The sequence below is a fragment of the Leptopilina boulardi genome, unplaced genomic scaffold (assembly GCF_019393585.1).
Source record: "Leptopilina boulardi isolate dan_hultmark-lab unplaced genomic scaffold, ZJU_Lbou_2.1 LbouV2_165, whole genome shotgun sequence".
Taxonomy (NCBI): Eukaryota; Metazoa; Arthropoda; class Insecta; order Hymenoptera; family Figitidae; genus Leptopilina; species Leptopilina boulardi.
The window spans coordinates 5,759,890-5,778,184 of NW_026137713.1; the positions used below are offsets into that span (position 1 = coordinate 5,759,890).

Here is an 18,295-nt window from a genome sequence, read left to right on the forward strand (position 1 = left end):
CGGATCGCGCTCTCGACTTTTGACAGTTTTTATTATATTTTTATTAGATTTTTATGGTGTTTTATGGTGAATTACAATTTTTAACAGCTATTTTATGTTATTTAGGAAAAATGTACGTAAACGATTGATAATTTATTGCAAAATTTGTGTTTGATTAAATGTGACGAGTATTTTAGAACGATCTAAATTTGTGAATTTTTAGTTTATCAATTTTCACTTTTTGTTTAATTATTTTTTGTTTCTCGTGTTGCGTATATTATGATAGCTCTTAATTATATTCAAATCAAGTGTAATTATGCATAAAATGAGAAAAATTTAATAAAATCATAACCTCATTTTCGCGGTAAATTATATTAGATTCTACGGGGTCCACACAAGTAGCTTAAAAGCTCTTGCAAAAATTTTCAAATTCCATTATTGAATACAATTTTTTTCTCATTGCTATAGTGATTTTTATTAAATAAATAAGCTAAATTAAACAGTTTTGGTGAGTAAATTTTTTTTAAATTCAATGTTTATTTATTTAGAAATAATAATAATAATTTCAATATTTAAATCTACATAATTTTTATTTGTTTTACTTTCTAGTAAATTAATTTAAAATTTCAATTTATTAAGATTTAAAATATTTTTCTAAATTTCTAATAATTTAATATTTTTGTTTTAATAAAAATTCTTTATAAAAATTAAAAGTAATTTAAAATTTTATATTTGAATTTCGCACCGGTGTGAAGATAGCATCTGCGAGATGCTTCGATATATGCGTAACAATCGATTATCGAAAAAATTGTCGATGGCCGCCGTTTTTTTTGCTGTGTTTCGGCTGGTTGCTTTCGTTGCTTTTGATTGATGTTAATTGATGTACATATTAGTTAGATATACGTTACAAAGTGTGTCCGTCGGTTTATCGTATGAATCGTCGTCGACGGCCTAGTGCTCGATAAAATGCCTAACAGGCAAAAAAAAGACAAGGTGCGTGCCATATGATAGTGAGGGGGGCAAAAAAAAAAAAAATCTCCTGTGTCTACTTTATTCTGTCCGTTAATACTCTTTGGTATCGAAAAAAAAAAATGCTTGCGGTGTTTTTTTTCTCCAACAAGTGAAAATGGTATAGATGACGGCCAACAGGGAAATAGGGAAATTTAATCCCCCTGATCGCCGATGTCCAGCCATAGAAAAAAAAACAAAGTCAGAAATTCTAAGCTTTGTATATTATAACCACAAAACGTGTGTTTCGTGATCAACCGTGACCTCGCGAATTCAACCAAAGCGACCGACACGAATCACCCGTTACTCTTAAACGTAACCCCTTTCTTGAAGCGCGTGAATAAATTATAATGGTACTCTATTCCTATACCCTACTTTTTTCTTCTAAAATCTCATTCTCTTTTTTTTCTTTTTCATTTTTCACTCTGCCGTCATTATAATCGTCGATTTGCGATTGTCTATGTCAACAATTGTTATAATAATATTCAGTGTGTATGGTTTTGTTCCAGGAACCGGCCAAGAGCAGTAAGGACAAGGGAAAAAATGGCAAGGACAGTGAACCGGGTGATGAGGTGAGGTTATAATTTCTAACTTGTCAGTTACACGCCTGACACTATATATTCAACTTTCCACTTTTTTGATTATAGGAATTTATTTCAGGTTTTTCTTATTTTACTTTTAATTATTCTTTTTTTAAATAACGAGAAAAAAAATATATGTTTGACAAAATTATAATGGCTTTTATTACATGATTCTTGTGAATTTTGCCAATTTTACAACCATTGTTTCAATTTGACAATTTAAAAATTTTCCTAACCTCAAATTTAGACATTTTTTCGTGTATATTTAAAACTCTTTAAATGTTGATAATTTTAAAAATTGATTTACGAATCTAAATTAAATTTTTAATTTGAGAATATAATTTTTTTTTTGAAGAATTTTTGCTTCTTAGGAAAAATCTCTTGACAGGGATAGTGCATTAATTATCTAATATATATGAAAACAAATTGCAAACAATTGGTTTTTTTTTCAATTTAATATAATATCTATATATATAAATGAGAGAGAGAGATGGAGCTTGCATTTTCCTTTGTCTTTTGTTATATATCGCGACAATATACATAAAGCGTTTGCACATACTATGATGAAAACAAAAGACTCACAGAAGGAATACGTTAACACAAGAGAGCAAATTGTACCTGCTGCATAAGAAATAATGTTTGTCGTGTGCTTTTATACTCGCGCCTGTATATATTTCACACTAAAATACCTACATTTTTCAACCATTAAGTATGAGCACGTGGAGAGTTATTACGATAGAGATAAAGAGATTCAGACTTTTTTTTTTAAGTACAAATGTTCATTCGTAACAAAAACTTTAATGGGCACACTAATGTCAATGAAGTTTCAAAACTAAAAAAATATCTCTAATTATTGTGTTTAGCTTGAAATTATTTTTTACAAAATTTATTCTTTTTTAATTTGTTGTCTTTAGAAATCAAATTATTTGCTAAAAATACTTAATTGAAAAATATTTTATTCATTTATTTTTTCAATTATTTGTTTATTAAGAAAAATTAAATATAAAAATATTTGTCAAATTTATTTCATCTTTTTGTTATATTGGATCTTCATTTAAATTTGTAATATTTGCAGGTTATTGACAATATTGTCGGAAAAAATAGTTTTTTTTTATTACAAATTTTGAAAACTGGAAATAATTCGATAAAAAAAAAATTTCAATGAAAATTTGGCAAATAATTTTATATTCCATCCTTAGTGCATTAAAAAAATTTTAAAAAGAAAATTAGAATTTTCCTCTATTTACTTTCGTTTAAAAGGCTATTGATCACGAAAGTTTTGGAATCATGCCAAACTTGAGGATTGCCACGTGCGTGACAATTGTAAATAGTCGCTCAGTAATTTCAAATATTATTTTTAATGTCCTTTAGCAAAAAAAAAGAAAAAAACCAACTCATCTGAAAGGAAATGGCAAATTGATAGCTATTGAGATTGCTCAAGTAAAAAAAAAAGTTACTTCTAATCGTTAGCCAAAAGTTATGTAATTTTTATAAACTATGTTAAATCATATACATTCTCTCTCTCTCTCTCTTTGATAACCTTGTGATTGTTCATCATATGACAGTCCACTATTTTTTTTTCTTTTTTAAATAAACATTCATAAAAAAAAAAATATTCGAATATTCTCTAAATATATTTTCTTTATGATGTTTTTTCTGTCGCAAAAAAAAGAAACACTTTCAGTCACCTACTTTTTAAAAATATTTTTATAGAACTAAGAAACTTCAAATTCGCAAAAAAAAAATACGAAATTCTCTCGACATTGGAAAAAAAAGACACGTTGAATTATAAGTAGTAATTAAAAATAATTTTTGAGTATAAAAAGTAACACGAAGAATTTTGTAATAAAATTTCATTATTTTCAGAATTTGGAGAATATTAAAAAAAAAACAGAAATACAAAAATTTGATTTCCAATTTTTCTGTTTTAAAATCTTGTGAAATTTGAGAAATTTGTTTATTGCTTTTTTTGTGAACTTGAGCCTTATCTGAAGATTATTTTTCATTATTAACGATTTATCCTGAGAGAGAAACCTGTTGGTATATACTTGTAACTTCCTGGATAAGCCAAGGACCCATGTCAATGCAAATAATAATTTAAGAGCGTCAGAAAATGCGCATCTTCGTTTATATTCTTTTATGACCTACTGTCATGAACGGTTACATAACTGTTGGAATTATTACTGATCACGTAGAAAATACTGATACAAAAAGGATGTAATTGTCAAGTGGTCAAGTGTATATTTCACTCTCCAGGTGACAAAATGATTGATTCCTTTTGCATTACATTAATCCTGGCATAATATTTATTTTTTATACGAAGATAAAATTTATAAAAACAAAATATATAGAGACAGAAAATTGATTATTTAAAAAAAAAATTAAATTAATTATTGTTTAAACAATATATTACAAAAAATTTTCCAATTAAATTAAAAAAAATATTTTATTATTTAATTTAATTTTTTTTAAAAATTAATTAATTGAAAATATGATTTATTTTGAAACAATTAAAAAAATAATTAAGTAATTTGATTTTAATTATTAATTTTTTAAAATTATGTTTTTACATTTATTATTAAATTATTTTTTATAATAGATCACGAATTTTGGAGCAATCATTTTTCGAGACCAATTCGATTCTATTATTTGAAAATTGTTAATTATTTTTCAATATTTAATAAAATAAATAATAATTTAATAAAAAAAATTATGCCATATATTAAGAAAAAAAGAAATTGTTTTTGGAAAAATAACGAAGAGAGAAAGTAAAAAAAAACTTCCAAAAAAAGGGAGAAATATTTTTATTTTTAAAATATTAACAATAACAACAAAATTACTGCGAAGTAGCAACATATCCCTGAGCTGATTTGTTTATAACGTCGTAATTAATATGTGGGTGGATGAGGAGACAGGGAGGAGGAAAACGAGGGTAGGAGGAATTGTTGGAGTTCGTCAAGGAAGTGGGGAAGGGGGCAATGTGAGAACAGGTTGAAGAAACCTAACTCTCCTCGAGGAACGCAGTCTCAGTTTTCGTGGGTGCCACGCACATCACTATTTTATATTTAAAAAATATAAATATATCGTAACAAATTTCCTCCCCCCCCTCGTATCAAAATCGTTAAACAGATAAAAAAAAAAATAATTTCTTTTTTTTTTGCCTGTTAATTCAAAAATTTTATTCATTGTGAGTTTTGCTAAAAAAAAAAGTGAGCGCGTGTTTTTTTTTTGCCTCTTTAAAAAAGCGTGTTGTGCGTGCGTGATTTTGTAATGTATGCCAATTAATCGGCTTTTATGTAATCGACAATAACCTTCTGAACCTTATAAAACACGTGGAGTTTGTGATTAAAATTTATAAATAACAAACATGCTTTTGAAGACTGGAAGTTGCGATCAAAAAAAAATCTTTCCTTTGAAAATCAATTTTTGTTGGTGAAAAAAAAAAATCACATGATTTAGAAAATTATATATATTTATGCTTTGAAATGAAAAAAAAAAATAATTAAGGGTCATTTAGAAAGAAATTGAAGTACAAATTGGAAAAAGAGGATTGAAGTTAAAAATAGTTGGTGATAAGACTTGTGAGTGGACATTTCATTGACTGATAAGGGATAATATACTTTGTCCATATATTTGTGTAGTGGAAAAAAATAAATTAAAAAAAAAAAAAAATTGTTCCACTTTTGTCCAATATTGAATTTTCCAGTAGTAATCTTATCGAACTTGGATTTTATTTATAAATTTCTCTCGTGTAAAATTAAAATATTGTTTAGTAGGTCAGCATGCACTTTATTGATACAAGATTTATCGAATAACGTTTTCATAAAGATATCGATTAAAAAAAAAGCTGTATCAAGATTTATTTCTTAGTCAGCATTTTTATATTTATATTCGTTATTACAATTTATAAATTTTTTTTTCAAATCGAATATTTTTACAGACTGAAATTGAAATAAATTGAATTATTCACCTCATGATAATAATTATAATATGTTTTTTTTTTTTTATTAGCGCCTCTAGTTATTAACAATAATTAAGACCTTGTTTGCATTCATTCTACGCGAAGATGTATATATAATAAAATTTCTAAATATAACATTTTATAGGTGGAACTTTGTTTTGTTAAAAAAAAAAATTCTACTTTATTTTTTATTGAACATTTTTTTATTTTATATAATTACTTTTTTTTTGTTAGCTGAAGAACAAATTAAAACCAACAAAAATTGTATTGAATTTTAATTAAAAATAATAATAATAATAAGTAAATAATTTAGTAAAATTAAATTAGAGAAAGAAAAAAATTGAAGAAAAAAATTGTGAAAGTTTTTTCAGTGTAAAAATTCTCTTTTACAATTATATTTTTGCATTTTGTAGTTTTGGCCGCAATTTCCGTCTTCTTCTTCTTCGTGTGTCTCATCTAAATTAAGAGATCAAACAAGTATGTCGTATAGTTTATAGTCGCCAAAAATCATGTCGCAAGTGTAAACTATGTGCGAGATTTGATTCGCGTATCACGAGTCGAATCGAGGTGTTCATTTTATTTTTATTATTACTTAATGACGCTCTCGTTGAGAAACGACCTTGTCGGATAACTGCGGGATGAAAGTGTATAGTTGACTTGAAAAGTAATTATACTCAATTTCGATTTCCTCGATCGATTAATTTTGCTCGATGGGAAATACAAAAAAGAGTTCTCATTAACTTTAAAAACAAATTGTTTCCGGAAAAAAAATTTTTGATTTTTTTTTTATTTTCTATGAAAAAGAAAAGCAGCGAATGGAAGTGATCAATGGATATTTTCCCCCAACAAAAAGAAATTTTCTTAATTATTATTCATCACGAAAAAGGGAAACGAAGCAATGCTAATAATCAAAGCGGAAGTTTTCGATGATAGTGACGAAAATAACGAGTTTAACATTAGAAAAAGAAAAAAAATTAAGACGTGAAAGTTATTATAACGTTGAGTGTTTATTTCCGAGTGTGTTGCACTTTATCATCAAACAGGTGTCATTGTCATTGAGTGCAAGTGAAAATAATAATACTAAAATATGCAGATGAGAGGAAATCTCATTCATTGTAAAGAAAGCTGTGAGTTTTCAGTAAAATAAAAAAAAAAAAAGATCAAACGGATAAAGGAGAAGTCTCCTTTTTTTTGGGCAACTGGAATGCAGAATAAGATGCAAAACTTTGCAAACGTGTTCAAGAAGAAGGCAGGTGACGCATTTATACAATTCCGCAAAAAATTTTTTTTACGTGGGATGAAAATCAATTTCATTGTTTTTGAATTCTCGAATTTGAAAACAAGTTTATTTATTTTGGAGATAAAAAAATTTGTTTGTATTTTATTTATTGGAGATTATTTTACAAAGCAAAATAAAAAAGTTCGAAAAAAACCAAAAGTTTTATTTTCAAATTTATCTGAAGAGCAGGTGCAAAAAAAAAAAAATAATAAAATTACTCTTTTTTTTCACTAGTCGACGAAAGAAAAGAAAATTTACAACCACTATAAAAACACAAAATTGGAAAAGAACTTCTAACTAAACTGTTTACTCAATAAGATATGTTCTCATAATGCAAAAAGACGTGAGATAAAATTTATTATGCAGATTTACGATGTGCATTTAGTTTGCAAAATACTTAACAAGACAAATAATAATAAACAAGTGTGTCTAATGTAATTTAAATTCTTGGCTTTATTATTTTTATTATTATTATTGTTAATCAAATAATTTTCTAACTTGACAACTTTATTGAACCCATTTGAATTTGATCCAAAAACAAAAACTTATTGCCGGGTATTTTGAATAATTTTTGAGATTTAATAGAAATAAAAAGATAGAACAAAAAATAAATGTTTTTTTTTTTAAATTATATTTTGTACATATTTGAGATTTTATTTTCAATTCAAGTGACTCATAATTTTCTTTCTTTTTAAAGGCGAACAAAGCATCGAGTGGACCACCATCAGTCAGTGCTCCTCCACCTCCAACACTCATAAATAAAATCAAGTATCAACCTGGAGTGCCAGTTATCAAAAAGGATAAACGACAAAGCAGCTCGAGATTCAATATATCAAAGAATCGGGAACTACAGAAACTACCGCTCTTAACAGGTGAATATTTAAACATTTTTTTAACCCCCAAAAAAAATCAATTTATTGTTTAATTGTAAAAGTTATTTTATTTACTATTAAGAATTAATTTTTTTGTTCGATTCAGTTTCTAAAATTCAGAATCTTAATTTTTTTAAAAATAAATTTCGTTTTTACTCTTGAGAGAATAGAGAATTTTATTGCAATTAAAATTTTTTTCTATGAAATTATTTATAGACAAATAAATAATTTTATAAAATGAAATAATAAAAATTTATAAAACCAATAACAGAGATATATATTTTAAATTTATATGATCTTTTGAATGCGTTACTGAAAACGAATAAATTCAATTTACCAAGAACAAAACAAATAAATATAAAATAAACTTTTTAAAAAATAAATTTTTTAAACTCTCTCTCATAAAAATAGAATAAAAACAGGTATTTTTAAAAATATTTATTTTTTGCTTTTATTAATTTTTTGATCTCTCTACGTTTTTGAACGTATAATTTCGCGTATTTAGTATTGACAATAAAAATAAATAAACTTTTAACGACGGGCGTTCAATAAATCTCAATAAAATCCCTCACCATTTTAGGATAGTGGATCAAGGATTTAGAAACGCATCTAGTTAATCCAGATTCCTTATTAACTCGCTTCAGGCTTGATGCATTAAAAAAGTTTCTATTAATCAAGAAAGTAAATTCATCGTTAAAATTGAATTGAAATTTGCAATTTTTTTTTATATAGCTGTCTTAGAGAAAGTAAACAATATTAGGTAAAAAAAAAAACCGGATATAGCTCTAAGAATGGATATTTTTCGTTTTCAATTAATTTGATTATTAATTTAATCTAAATTGAAAAGATTTTTGTTTAAAATAATTTTCTATTATTAATTTCTATTCTAAATAATTATTTTATTTATCTGCTAATGGTAATGATAACCTTGTTATTTTTAAAACGTGTTTTATTATGCATTTGTACAATTTTTTTTTTCTACGTTTCAATATTTATTTCAAAATATGTTTGTTAAATTGTTTCACAAGAAAATGTCATCTTTGACCTGTTTTTTACAGTCTAAAAACATTATTGAAATTGTGAAAAAATATTTTTAAAAAAGAAATTTATTATTATTATTTTTGTCATCGGTTTTTCTTATTCTCATTCAGTTTCAGAGCTTTTTATATACAATTTAGTTTTCCTAGAAACTTTTATAAAAATGATTATTTATTACCTATTATTATCATTAATTTATTTATAATTTATTATTATTTATTAATTGATATTTTATTTTTTCCAGAAGGTACTAAAAATCAACATTAATGAAAATTGAGAAGCAAATTACTCCAAAAAAAACAATCGTGAAATCCATCAGACATTAAAAATGAAAAAAAAAATTCAAAAACCAATTGAATATTCTAAATCGGTGCAAGTTAACGCATCGTCTAAAATTTCTCTTGAATTCACATAGTATTATTGCTATTCTTGTCTTGTCTTCTCAGATAAAGTGAGACTTTGAGAGAAAGAGAGAGAGAGAAAAAAAAGGAATTTTGATACGGTTGGCTCGTCGCTATTTATACAATTTCATCGGCATTTCAATCGAAAAATATGCCGGAATTTATTTTACGCTTTTCATCTCGTTCCACACAATTCACCGGCCGGGCGCCGGTCTTCTTTCTTTTTTCCTCTTACCTCTCCCCTTTCATCCCTTAAGTTGTGTGTAGGTAAATTGTGATCAAACAAGTATTGCCTGTTGAATCGTTGAGAAATATATATCACACTTTTTGGCAAATTGCCATTTTTTAATCAATTATATCTCTGTTTTTTCTTTTCTATCTCTCTCACTCTTTCTTTCTCGACCGTTCATTGTAAAATGTCATCTGTTCAATGACTTGGTCTCTTGACTTCTTCTCCTGGCCTTTCTCAATGCTCCGACCCGTCAATCGGTTGTTTTAACGAAACATACATATCCCATTTTACGTCAAGAAATATCGATTGCTCTACGAGGTCGCGCAAGCGCCATCAAAAATATAATCCCTCTCGCGCTCGCCTCTCCTCTTTTCTCCGATGAGAAACTAAACAATCCAAACAGTCATCCCGTGAACCGCGAACATTGCCCTCTTCGAACTCTCGGAAACTGCCACTGGGCTTTTAAAAGCTCAGCAATTCTAAGGAAGAAAGATAGAAAGAGCTTTTTCTTTTACAGAGAGAAAAAAGCAATTCTTTGCCAAAAAGTTCACAAACTCCTTCGATATGTGTATTTAAAGATTTTTATCCCCCAAGAAGGTGATTGAAGGAGGACAAGATCCTTAGAATGATATTTTTTTTACCGCCGTAAATTTTTTCACCCTGATTTTTACGAAATCTTGACAACAAAAATTGCGATGAAATTTTATTTTAATGGCATTTCATTATCATTAATTTTTATTGACTAATAAATTGAGAATTGAATGAAAAGAAATTTTGTTTGATTCTTTGAAAAAAAAAATATATATATATTGTGGGTGGATGCGAAGCAACAGATTGCCGCGCAAAAGTATAATACATATACGAGAAGGGAGATTCCAACTGAGTCGAGTTCTGTGGATCAGTTCAAGGATAGAAAGAAGAAGAAGTACATTGCGTTTGTTGATTTTGCGCCGGAATTGTTGGCACGATTCTCTCTCTTTCTCTTTATTTTTCTCTTACTCTTTCTCTGAGGAGAAAATTTAATATGCCAAAATAATTAATGCCAAAAAAATAGATTTTTCATATATATTTATATGATACCGATATTGAATCTATATATATATATATATATATATATATACAAATATTTTTAATAGACCAGATTTAATTTGCCAAAAATAATATTAAAATAATAATAAATAAATAAATAATATAAAAATATAGCGAAATGGTTCATGTGAGCGATGCAACTCCGACTTTGAGCACTGGATTGCCAAAAAGTCCTAGTTTTCATCAGGATTTGGCATTTGCTGCCTATTCTGCTCAGGAATTTAATAAATTTTATCCTGCCGTTAATACTTTATATTATCAACAACCCTTGCAGCCATTGTTGATTGGTAATCGTCAATTTTTAAATTTGAATTCTTTATTTTTTTTTAACAATAGAGAAAATTTGCGAAAATTTTAATTGACTTGTTTTATATCAATTTTTTTTTATTTTTAAAGTTCGATGCTTTCATGTTGTTTTTTGGACTCATCCGTTTTTCGAAAATTAATTCAAATGTATATTACAGTTCATTTATTGATCAGAATTGTTATTTTTTCGTTTTTTATATTTTGTAAATTTGTTTTTACATATTTTTTATATTGTGTTACTTTATATATATGTTTCAAAAGTGGGGCATATCAACAACAGAACATTCTCCCAGTTTTGTTTTTTTAATAAAATCAAAAAAAAAGTTTCTAAAAAACTTCATCAAATAAAAAAAGAATATCTCATTATTTTTCAAAATGATAGAAATTTGTAAAAAAATTCTTTCAAGCAATATGCTTCAAATGGAAATTTAATTTTTTAACTTTTAATTTTGGTAAAATTATTTGCAAAATTTATTAGGTATCGTGGGTTCTATTATAACACTATTAATTTTGTGAATTTCAGTATCAAAGTGATTTAATTTTGAGGTTTTGCCGCATTCAAAACACTTTGAACTTTGGGAGTTTATATTTAAATTTAGTTGACCTAAATTTGATGAACAAAATTTAAAATTAATAAATTCATCGACAATGTCCAGACAAAATTCGTGAATGTATTATAATTAAAAGAAGAAAAAAAAATAATCACGAAGAGTGTTAATTATGATCCACTTTTGTGAAAATTGAATTAAAAAAATTTTTTTAAAGTAATTTTTTAAATTAAATGGAAGTTTAATTATGATATTAAACATTTACAATTATTTAATTATAATTTAATTAGTTAATTAAAATTTAGTTCGATAGAAAGAAATAGCTGTTTTTTTTCAATTATTCTCATTTTACCAAGAATGTAAAAGATTTTCATTTTTATCGCAGTCAATTCGAAGATGTTATTTATTTGAAACTGAAATTGTGAGGAAAATGTTCTTTGAACATGATATCAATCCACAATAGACAATAATCTATTGTCACGAACTTATTTCTATCAGGCATTGAATTACTTTTATTTTTCGCTTATTTGTTTCTTTTTTATATTATTGTGTATGTATTTTAGTGTTTATTTCAAAAAAGAATTTTAGAAATTATAAAATACAATAATTTCTTAAATATTTCTTTCTTATTTCTTGCAGAAGCGCAACAGGGTAACGAAAGTGAACAGCTCTTTATTCAAAAGCTACGACAGTGTTGTGTTCTTTTTGATTTTGAATCCGATCCTCTGTCAGACTTGAAATGGAAGGAAATAAAGCGTGGGGCACTTCACGAGATGGTGGAATATGTCACCGAAAACAAAGACGTCATTACCGAAGCCATATATCCCGAGGCAGTGAGCATGGTGAGATATAAATTCAATTTAAATTTTAATTGTTCACTAGGTATTTTTATAAAAAAAAAAAAAAATATTCATTTATGGAAAATTGCAACATTTTTTGTTGTACCTCAATATTTATTCTCTATATTCATTTTTTTAGGAATTTATATTTTTAAATATTTCTTTTTATCATTAAAAAAAAATGGTTTATATTATTTTATTTACACTGAACTTGTTTTTACATTCTTTTTGCTATTAAATTCCATTTATTTTATTTTTGTGAAAAAAAGTATTTTTTTTTTATTTATGCAAGCGTTATCATTTTTCAATTACAGTTTGCCGTGAATCTTTTTCGTACATTACCACCGTCATCGAATCCAAATGGAGCGGAATTCGATCCCGAGGAGGACGAGCCAACGTTGGAAGCTGCATGGCCACATTTACAATTGGTTTACGAATTTTTCCTACATTTTCTCGAGTCACCTGATTTTCAACCAACAAGCGCAAAACGCTATATTGATCATAAATTTATTCTACAATTACTCGAACTTTTTGATTCGGAGGATCCACGCGAGAGAGATTTTCTAAAAACAACATTGCACAGGATTTATGGAAAATTTCTTGGCCTTCGTGCTTACATTCGAAAGCAAATAAACAATGTTTTCTATAGATTTATATATGAAACGGAACATCATAATGGAATTGCGGAGCTACTTGAAATTCTTGGAAGGTAATGTGTTGCGTTCAAATCATATCTATTTATGACAACAAAAAAATGTGTTTTTTTTTTTTTAATAAAACTGATATTTTTAAGAAATATATAAATTTTATTGGTATTTTCTTAAAATCGTCAGCGTTATAATAATTATTAATATAATGAATTGTGGTTATTGTTTTTTATAATTATTTTTTTTATTGTTTGTAATTAATTTTATTAGGATTTTGTAATTAAATGAAAAAAAAAAATTTTTGATTGCAGTATTATCAATGGCTTTGCGTTACCTCTGAAGGAGGAACATAAAGTTTTTTTGCTCAAGGTCCTTTTACCGCTGCATAAAGCAAAATCATTGTCAGTTTATCATCCACAATTGGCATATTGTGTTGTACAATTTTTGGAAAAGGATCCATCACTCACCGAACCAGTTATCAGAAATCTCTTAAAGTTTTGGCCAAAGACACACTCCCCAAAGGAGGTGATGTTCCTCAATGAACTCGAAGAGATTTTAGACGTAATAGAACCGGCTGAATTTCAAAAAGTCATGGACCCGCTTTTTAGACAATTATCCAAATGCGTTTCATCGCCACATTTTCAGGTAAATTATTTTCTATCCCTTGTTTTTATTATATAAAATATTTATTTTATAAATAGAAAAAAAAATTATAAATAAAAAAAAATATATATCTCTTTTTCAGGTGGCCGAGAGAGCTCTCTATTATTGGAATAATGAATATATAATGTCATTAATTTCCGACAATTATTCTGTTATTTTGCCGATCATGTATCCAGCATTGTATAGAAATTCACGGAATCATTGGAACAAAACAATACACGGACTAATTTATAATGCTTTGAAACTTTTTATGGAAATGAATCAAAAAGTATTTGATGAATGCTCACAACAATACTGCCTGGTATAAAAAATTTATTTTTTCTTTATTCTTAAAAGAGAAATTTTAATTTAAATTAAATATTAATTAAAATTTTTTAATAAAAAAAAATAAGGATCGTCAAAAGGAGATGAAACTTTTTAAAGAGAGAGATGAAGCGTGGTCAAAAGTTGAGTCTCTAGCGATGAGGCATCCAAATTATAATTCGACAAATAAAGTGGTACAAAATAAATCTCATCCACCAACTCAACAAGAGAATGCACCACCCGATGAAGATGGCGATAACGATCAAACACCATTGACGTTAGAGAAAATCGAAGCAAAAGCCAATGAGGTAATTTTTTTCTCAAAAATAATAATTATTAATAACACATAATTTATTTTGTTTCTAGATTTCGATTTAGAGTCGAATAAAAATAATAATACTTGAGGTAAAATTAAAATGACAGAAAATTTTTCATTATAAATGGAAAATAATAAATTATTCTTTATATTTTATTTATTACTTTAATTCAAAAAAAAATTTTTTTTATTTTATATTAATAAATATTAAAAATTGAAGGCAAAGAAGATGACAAATACAAATAAATCGAAACCATTGCTGCGAAGAAAAAGTGAATTGCCGCAGGATTCTTATACAATGAGAGCGCTCTCTGATCATAAACGTGCTGATGAATATCTCGTGACACCTCCAGATTCAAACAACTGCTAGTCCCTACCTCATGACCTTCCGATTCGTCCGCTCTTTTGCTGTCCTACTATCGGAAGTTGAAATTCTTTCAAAGGAAAAGGAAAATGGAAACCAGCAGCTAAAGAAAAAAAATGGATAATCTTTGGATATAAAAGTAAGCATATTTACCATCTTGTACGCAAAAAAAAAAAAAACAAATATCGTCTTCCGACTTAATTAATCAGCAACAAGAGAATCCAGAATCAGAGGCATAAAAAAATAATAAAAGTGCAGTAATAATGTGTCAGCGATTAAAATCATATCTTCTCTACTTTTTTTTCTCTTTCACTTTTATTGGACAGTCGAGCAAACCATTGTGTTTTGCGATTATCCATACCTCGGCATTCCAAAAAAAAAAAAAAAAAAAAAAAAAAAAAAATGGCAGTGACAAAAAAAAAACCCCGGAAAAAATAACTCAATTCTGGGAATTATTTTTTTTTAGAGATTCAACTCTCTTTTTCTTTCTCTCTAGCTTTTTTTCAGGACGCAGTTTAAAAAAAAAAACGTCTGGCGGTTTTCATTTTTAATAAAAAAAAAGTCCGTGGAAAAAAATAGATTTTAAACGTGAAACGAACTAGAAAATAATATTAAAGGAAAAAAAATACATTGCCAACTCTCGGCGTGCTTCAGTCGCTTGCATGTGTCTTAGGATAGTTGACTCACATCTTTAGATAACAAATTGCAATTTACAGAAAAAAAAAAATAAAAATCTCTCTTGTTTCTACCTCCATTTTTGATGTAGTCACTTTTATCTCCATTATAGAGAATTACAATATTGTGAATATAAATTTTCTGGTTAAAGAAAAGAAAAATTTAGAAGGCAAAGCATTGTTGATTCATTGGCTATTATTAAATACTAGAAATTTGTTTCTATTATTTAATGTTAGCTAATGTATTGGGAAAAAAAGGAGAATATTCTCTCTGCTGGCAGGCTGTTAATAATAATTACCGATATAAACTTGTTGAAAATAAAAAAACTAAACTCTTGTAGAAATAAACTATTGCGATTTTAAAATGACAAAACGGAGATAAAAGGGTTTCACTTAGCCATTCACTAGCAAATTTTATCAATTAATTTTTTCGTCAAATTTCGCATTCAAGGCAAAAAAAAAAAAAAAATGACACAAATTTTGAAAAACGTAAATGTCTAAAAATTCTTCAGTAAATTTTATTTTTGTTTTTATTTCAATTCAAACACAATTAAAAATTATATTTTTCAATTCTTTTCTTTAAAAAGTGATCCAAAATTTTTAATTTGGAAAACAATTTCTTAATTTAGTTAATTAATAATTAATTTTGATTTAATAAAAATTAAATTAAATTTTAAGTTAAAACATTTGACGAAAAATGAAAATTGAGAGATTGCTAGGATCTTTTTTAAAAAAAAGAATAAATAAAAAAGGAAAAAAAACACTCCTCTACGAGTTGATTATTTGGTAGACTAATTATTATTATTATATTAATATTATTAAATGTTAATATAAATACACACACACACGAAAGAAGCTAGCAATATTTTAGAGTTTTAATGTGACTGGAGTCGCGTCATTTATATTGTTGTGGTGTAAACTGATCTATGTTATAAAAAAAAATGATACATCACATTTTATATACATATATATAAATATATATATCAAGTTTAAAATGAAAAAACAAAGAAACAAACTATATAAAAGAGAAAACCACAAGACTTATTAAAATGCTAAAAATAATAAAAATGTAATAAATCGTCGTGCGTGGCAGCTCCCCCTATGGCTTTTTTTGAAAAAAAAACCCCCAAAATGAAATTGTATAAATATTTGAAAAGAAATACCTATAATTGAAAAAAAAGCTTTCCCAGAAAAAATCTATAAAAAAAAAAAAAACAAAAGCTGCCTGACATCTTTGTATTTTAGTCATTGTGCTTCGTACCGCCAGAGTTTTTCCGTGCGTTGCGCGATAGAGTTTAAGACAAATTTTCACACTCTCAGATCTGCTCTTCTTGCGAAACCGATTTCTCATTTTTTTTTTTATTTTATCTATTTCTCTCAAAATTTTTATTTTAATTTTCCTGTAAATTTATAATTTTTCAGAAAATTAATTTTATTTTCAAAAAAATTGATTTTTCGTAAAATTAAAATGTATTTCCTTAAAATTTAATTTTTCGGAAAACTTTTGATTTCACTGAAAATTAATTTTTGAAAATAGAATTTAATTTTTTTGAAACTTTCAAAAATTGAATTTCCTGATAATTTAATGTTTCACATAATTAATTTTCCATTGTTGGAACACATTTTTAAATTTCAATTAATTTTAATCTAATGTTACGATGTTTATCTTTATTTTATTTTATTTTTTAAAAATATTAATTCAAACTTGAGAAATGTAATATAATTTTAAATATTTTAATGTCTTCTTTTCGTTTGTTTTTGATTCGTTGAAAAAAGTGAGATTAATTTCTTTTTTTTCGAAAACATTGAAATAATTTTTCATCATTTTTTGTTTATATAAGTTTGGCGAGTAGAGAAATGTTTCTCGTCAAGATCGAGCCGATTTGAGCTGTAAATACTGTGTAAATAATACAGCTTCGTTCGAACGAACATTTTTCTTTTGAAATGATAAAAAAAAAGGAAAAGAAATGCGTGATTCTATTTTCGAATTTTTCCATTGTTCCGCTAAAAAGGATGTAGGGGGTCGTGGCGATTATGTAATTTCATTTTTACAAAACTTTTATTTTTTTCAAAATTAATATATATATAGAATCATTATTAATATTCCCATCGAATTAAATTAATTTCTTTATTTTAAATATTTTAATTAACTAAATAAATTATTTTATTCTTCTGTGCTTTAATATGTTTGAATTTTCTTTTTTTATTTCTTTTTTATAAAGAATGTAAGATGTACAATTTCTCTTCTATCTGAAAAATCAAATTTTAAATTTCTAATTTTCACAGTGATAATGAAATAAAAATAGAAATCAATTAAAAATTAAATTACAAAATCGTATTGAGAAATTGTTGTATTTTTTTCTGTCCATTTTTTTTTTTGTTTCTCTTAAAACTTCGTATGTGAAGGGAACTTTTGTTTTTTAAAGAAAAATGTCTCTTATTATTATTTTTTTTTATTAGCGTTTCTTTACTGCGTAAATGTCATGATTTGTAATCGTAACGATCGGAGCAGTAGATATAGTGGCCTTTTTGCATGAATTTATAAGAGTATAATAGTGTTAATGTTAAGCTTCGAAATGTAACTTTTGTAAATCCTTTAATCGGGTACTTTGTATTAGGCTCTTCTCGCCTTTTGAGGATCATTCGTCGATTTATCAAAATGAGCAATTAACACTCTTGCGGAACGAATATACATGATAAATTATATATTAACATAACGCTACAAAGAAAAAAAAAACAAAAAAAAAAAAAAATCCACAGCGAAATTTTTCGATTGTGGATATGCAGTATTAAAGCGGATATCCGTGCTGAGATTTTCAATCAATTCAAAATACCCACTATTCTGTAGATTATTAATTATCAAATAGGACATCAAGTACACACCAACTTGAGTTAGTAGATATATTTTTTTTCTTAATTATTTTTCTTGTTATAAATTTATTTTTTTATTAATTTTTTTTTAAATTGTTTTTAATTTCTTTTTTTCGTTAAAGACTATTTTTTTATTTGTAGCAAAAAAAAAAAAAACAATATTATTGCTTCGTGTATTTTATTTCCAATTTTCTGAGTCGACTTCACTACAATCCACACGTGCAGTATCCTCTTTTTGGGCACTCGAGAGTTTCTCTCAGTTATTTGTTGAAGGCACAGTGCATAGTTTTATAGTAAATAAAGAATTACTACAAAATGAGACTT

At 26.3% G+C, this 18,295-nt stretch overlaps 1 protein-coding gene across 3 annotated transcripts; it reads left to right on the forward strand.

Moving 5' to 3' along the window:
- The first annotated feature begins 778 nt into the window (after nucleotides 1–778).
- On the forward strand, nucleotides 779–18,287 carry LOC127277229 (serine/threonine-protein phosphatase 2A 56 kDa regulatory subunit gamma isoform-like). Of its 3 annotated transcripts, none has more exons than XM_051298145.1 (9): nucleotides 779–972; nucleotides 1,497–1,559; nucleotides 7,506–7,680; nucleotides 11,934–12,136; nucleotides 12,448–12,842; nucleotides 13,092–13,425; nucleotides 13,526–13,744; nucleotides 13,836–14,054; nucleotides 14,283–18,287. In XM_051298145.1, the coding sequence occupies exons 1-9, from the start codon at nucleotides 946–948 to the stop codon at nucleotides 14,430–14,432; spliced, it is 1,785 nt and encodes a 594-aa protein (XP_051154102.1). In that variant the 5' UTR covers nucleotides 779–945; the 3' UTR covers nucleotides 14,433–18,287. The 3 variants fall into 3 exon arrangements, with proteins under 3 accessions (XP_051154102.1, XP_051154103.1, XP_051154104.1); XM_051298146.1 differs by lacking the exon at nucleotides 779–972 and adding an exon at nucleotides 994–1,340; XM_051298147.1 differs by lacking the exons at nucleotides 779–972; nucleotides 1,497–1,559 and adding an exon at nucleotides 5,993–6,778.
- The last annotated feature ends 8 nt before the right edge of the window (nucleotides 18,288–18,295 follow it).

What these genes read in the sequence shown, in the direction of transcription:
- LOC127277229 (XM_051298145.1), top strand. Translation starts at nt 946, where the DNA reads ATGCCTAACAGGCAAAAAAAAGACAAG. An exon ending in ACAGGCAAAAAAAAGACAAG is followed by an intron (nt 973 to 1,496) that starts GTGCGTGCCATA and finishes GTTTTGTTCCAG; the next exon opens with GAACCGGCCAAGAGCAGTAA. An exon ending in GCTCACAACAATACTGCCTG is followed by an intron (nt 13,745 to 13,835) that starts GTATAAAAAATT and finishes AAAAAAAATAAG; the next exon opens with GATCGTCAAAAGGAGATGAA.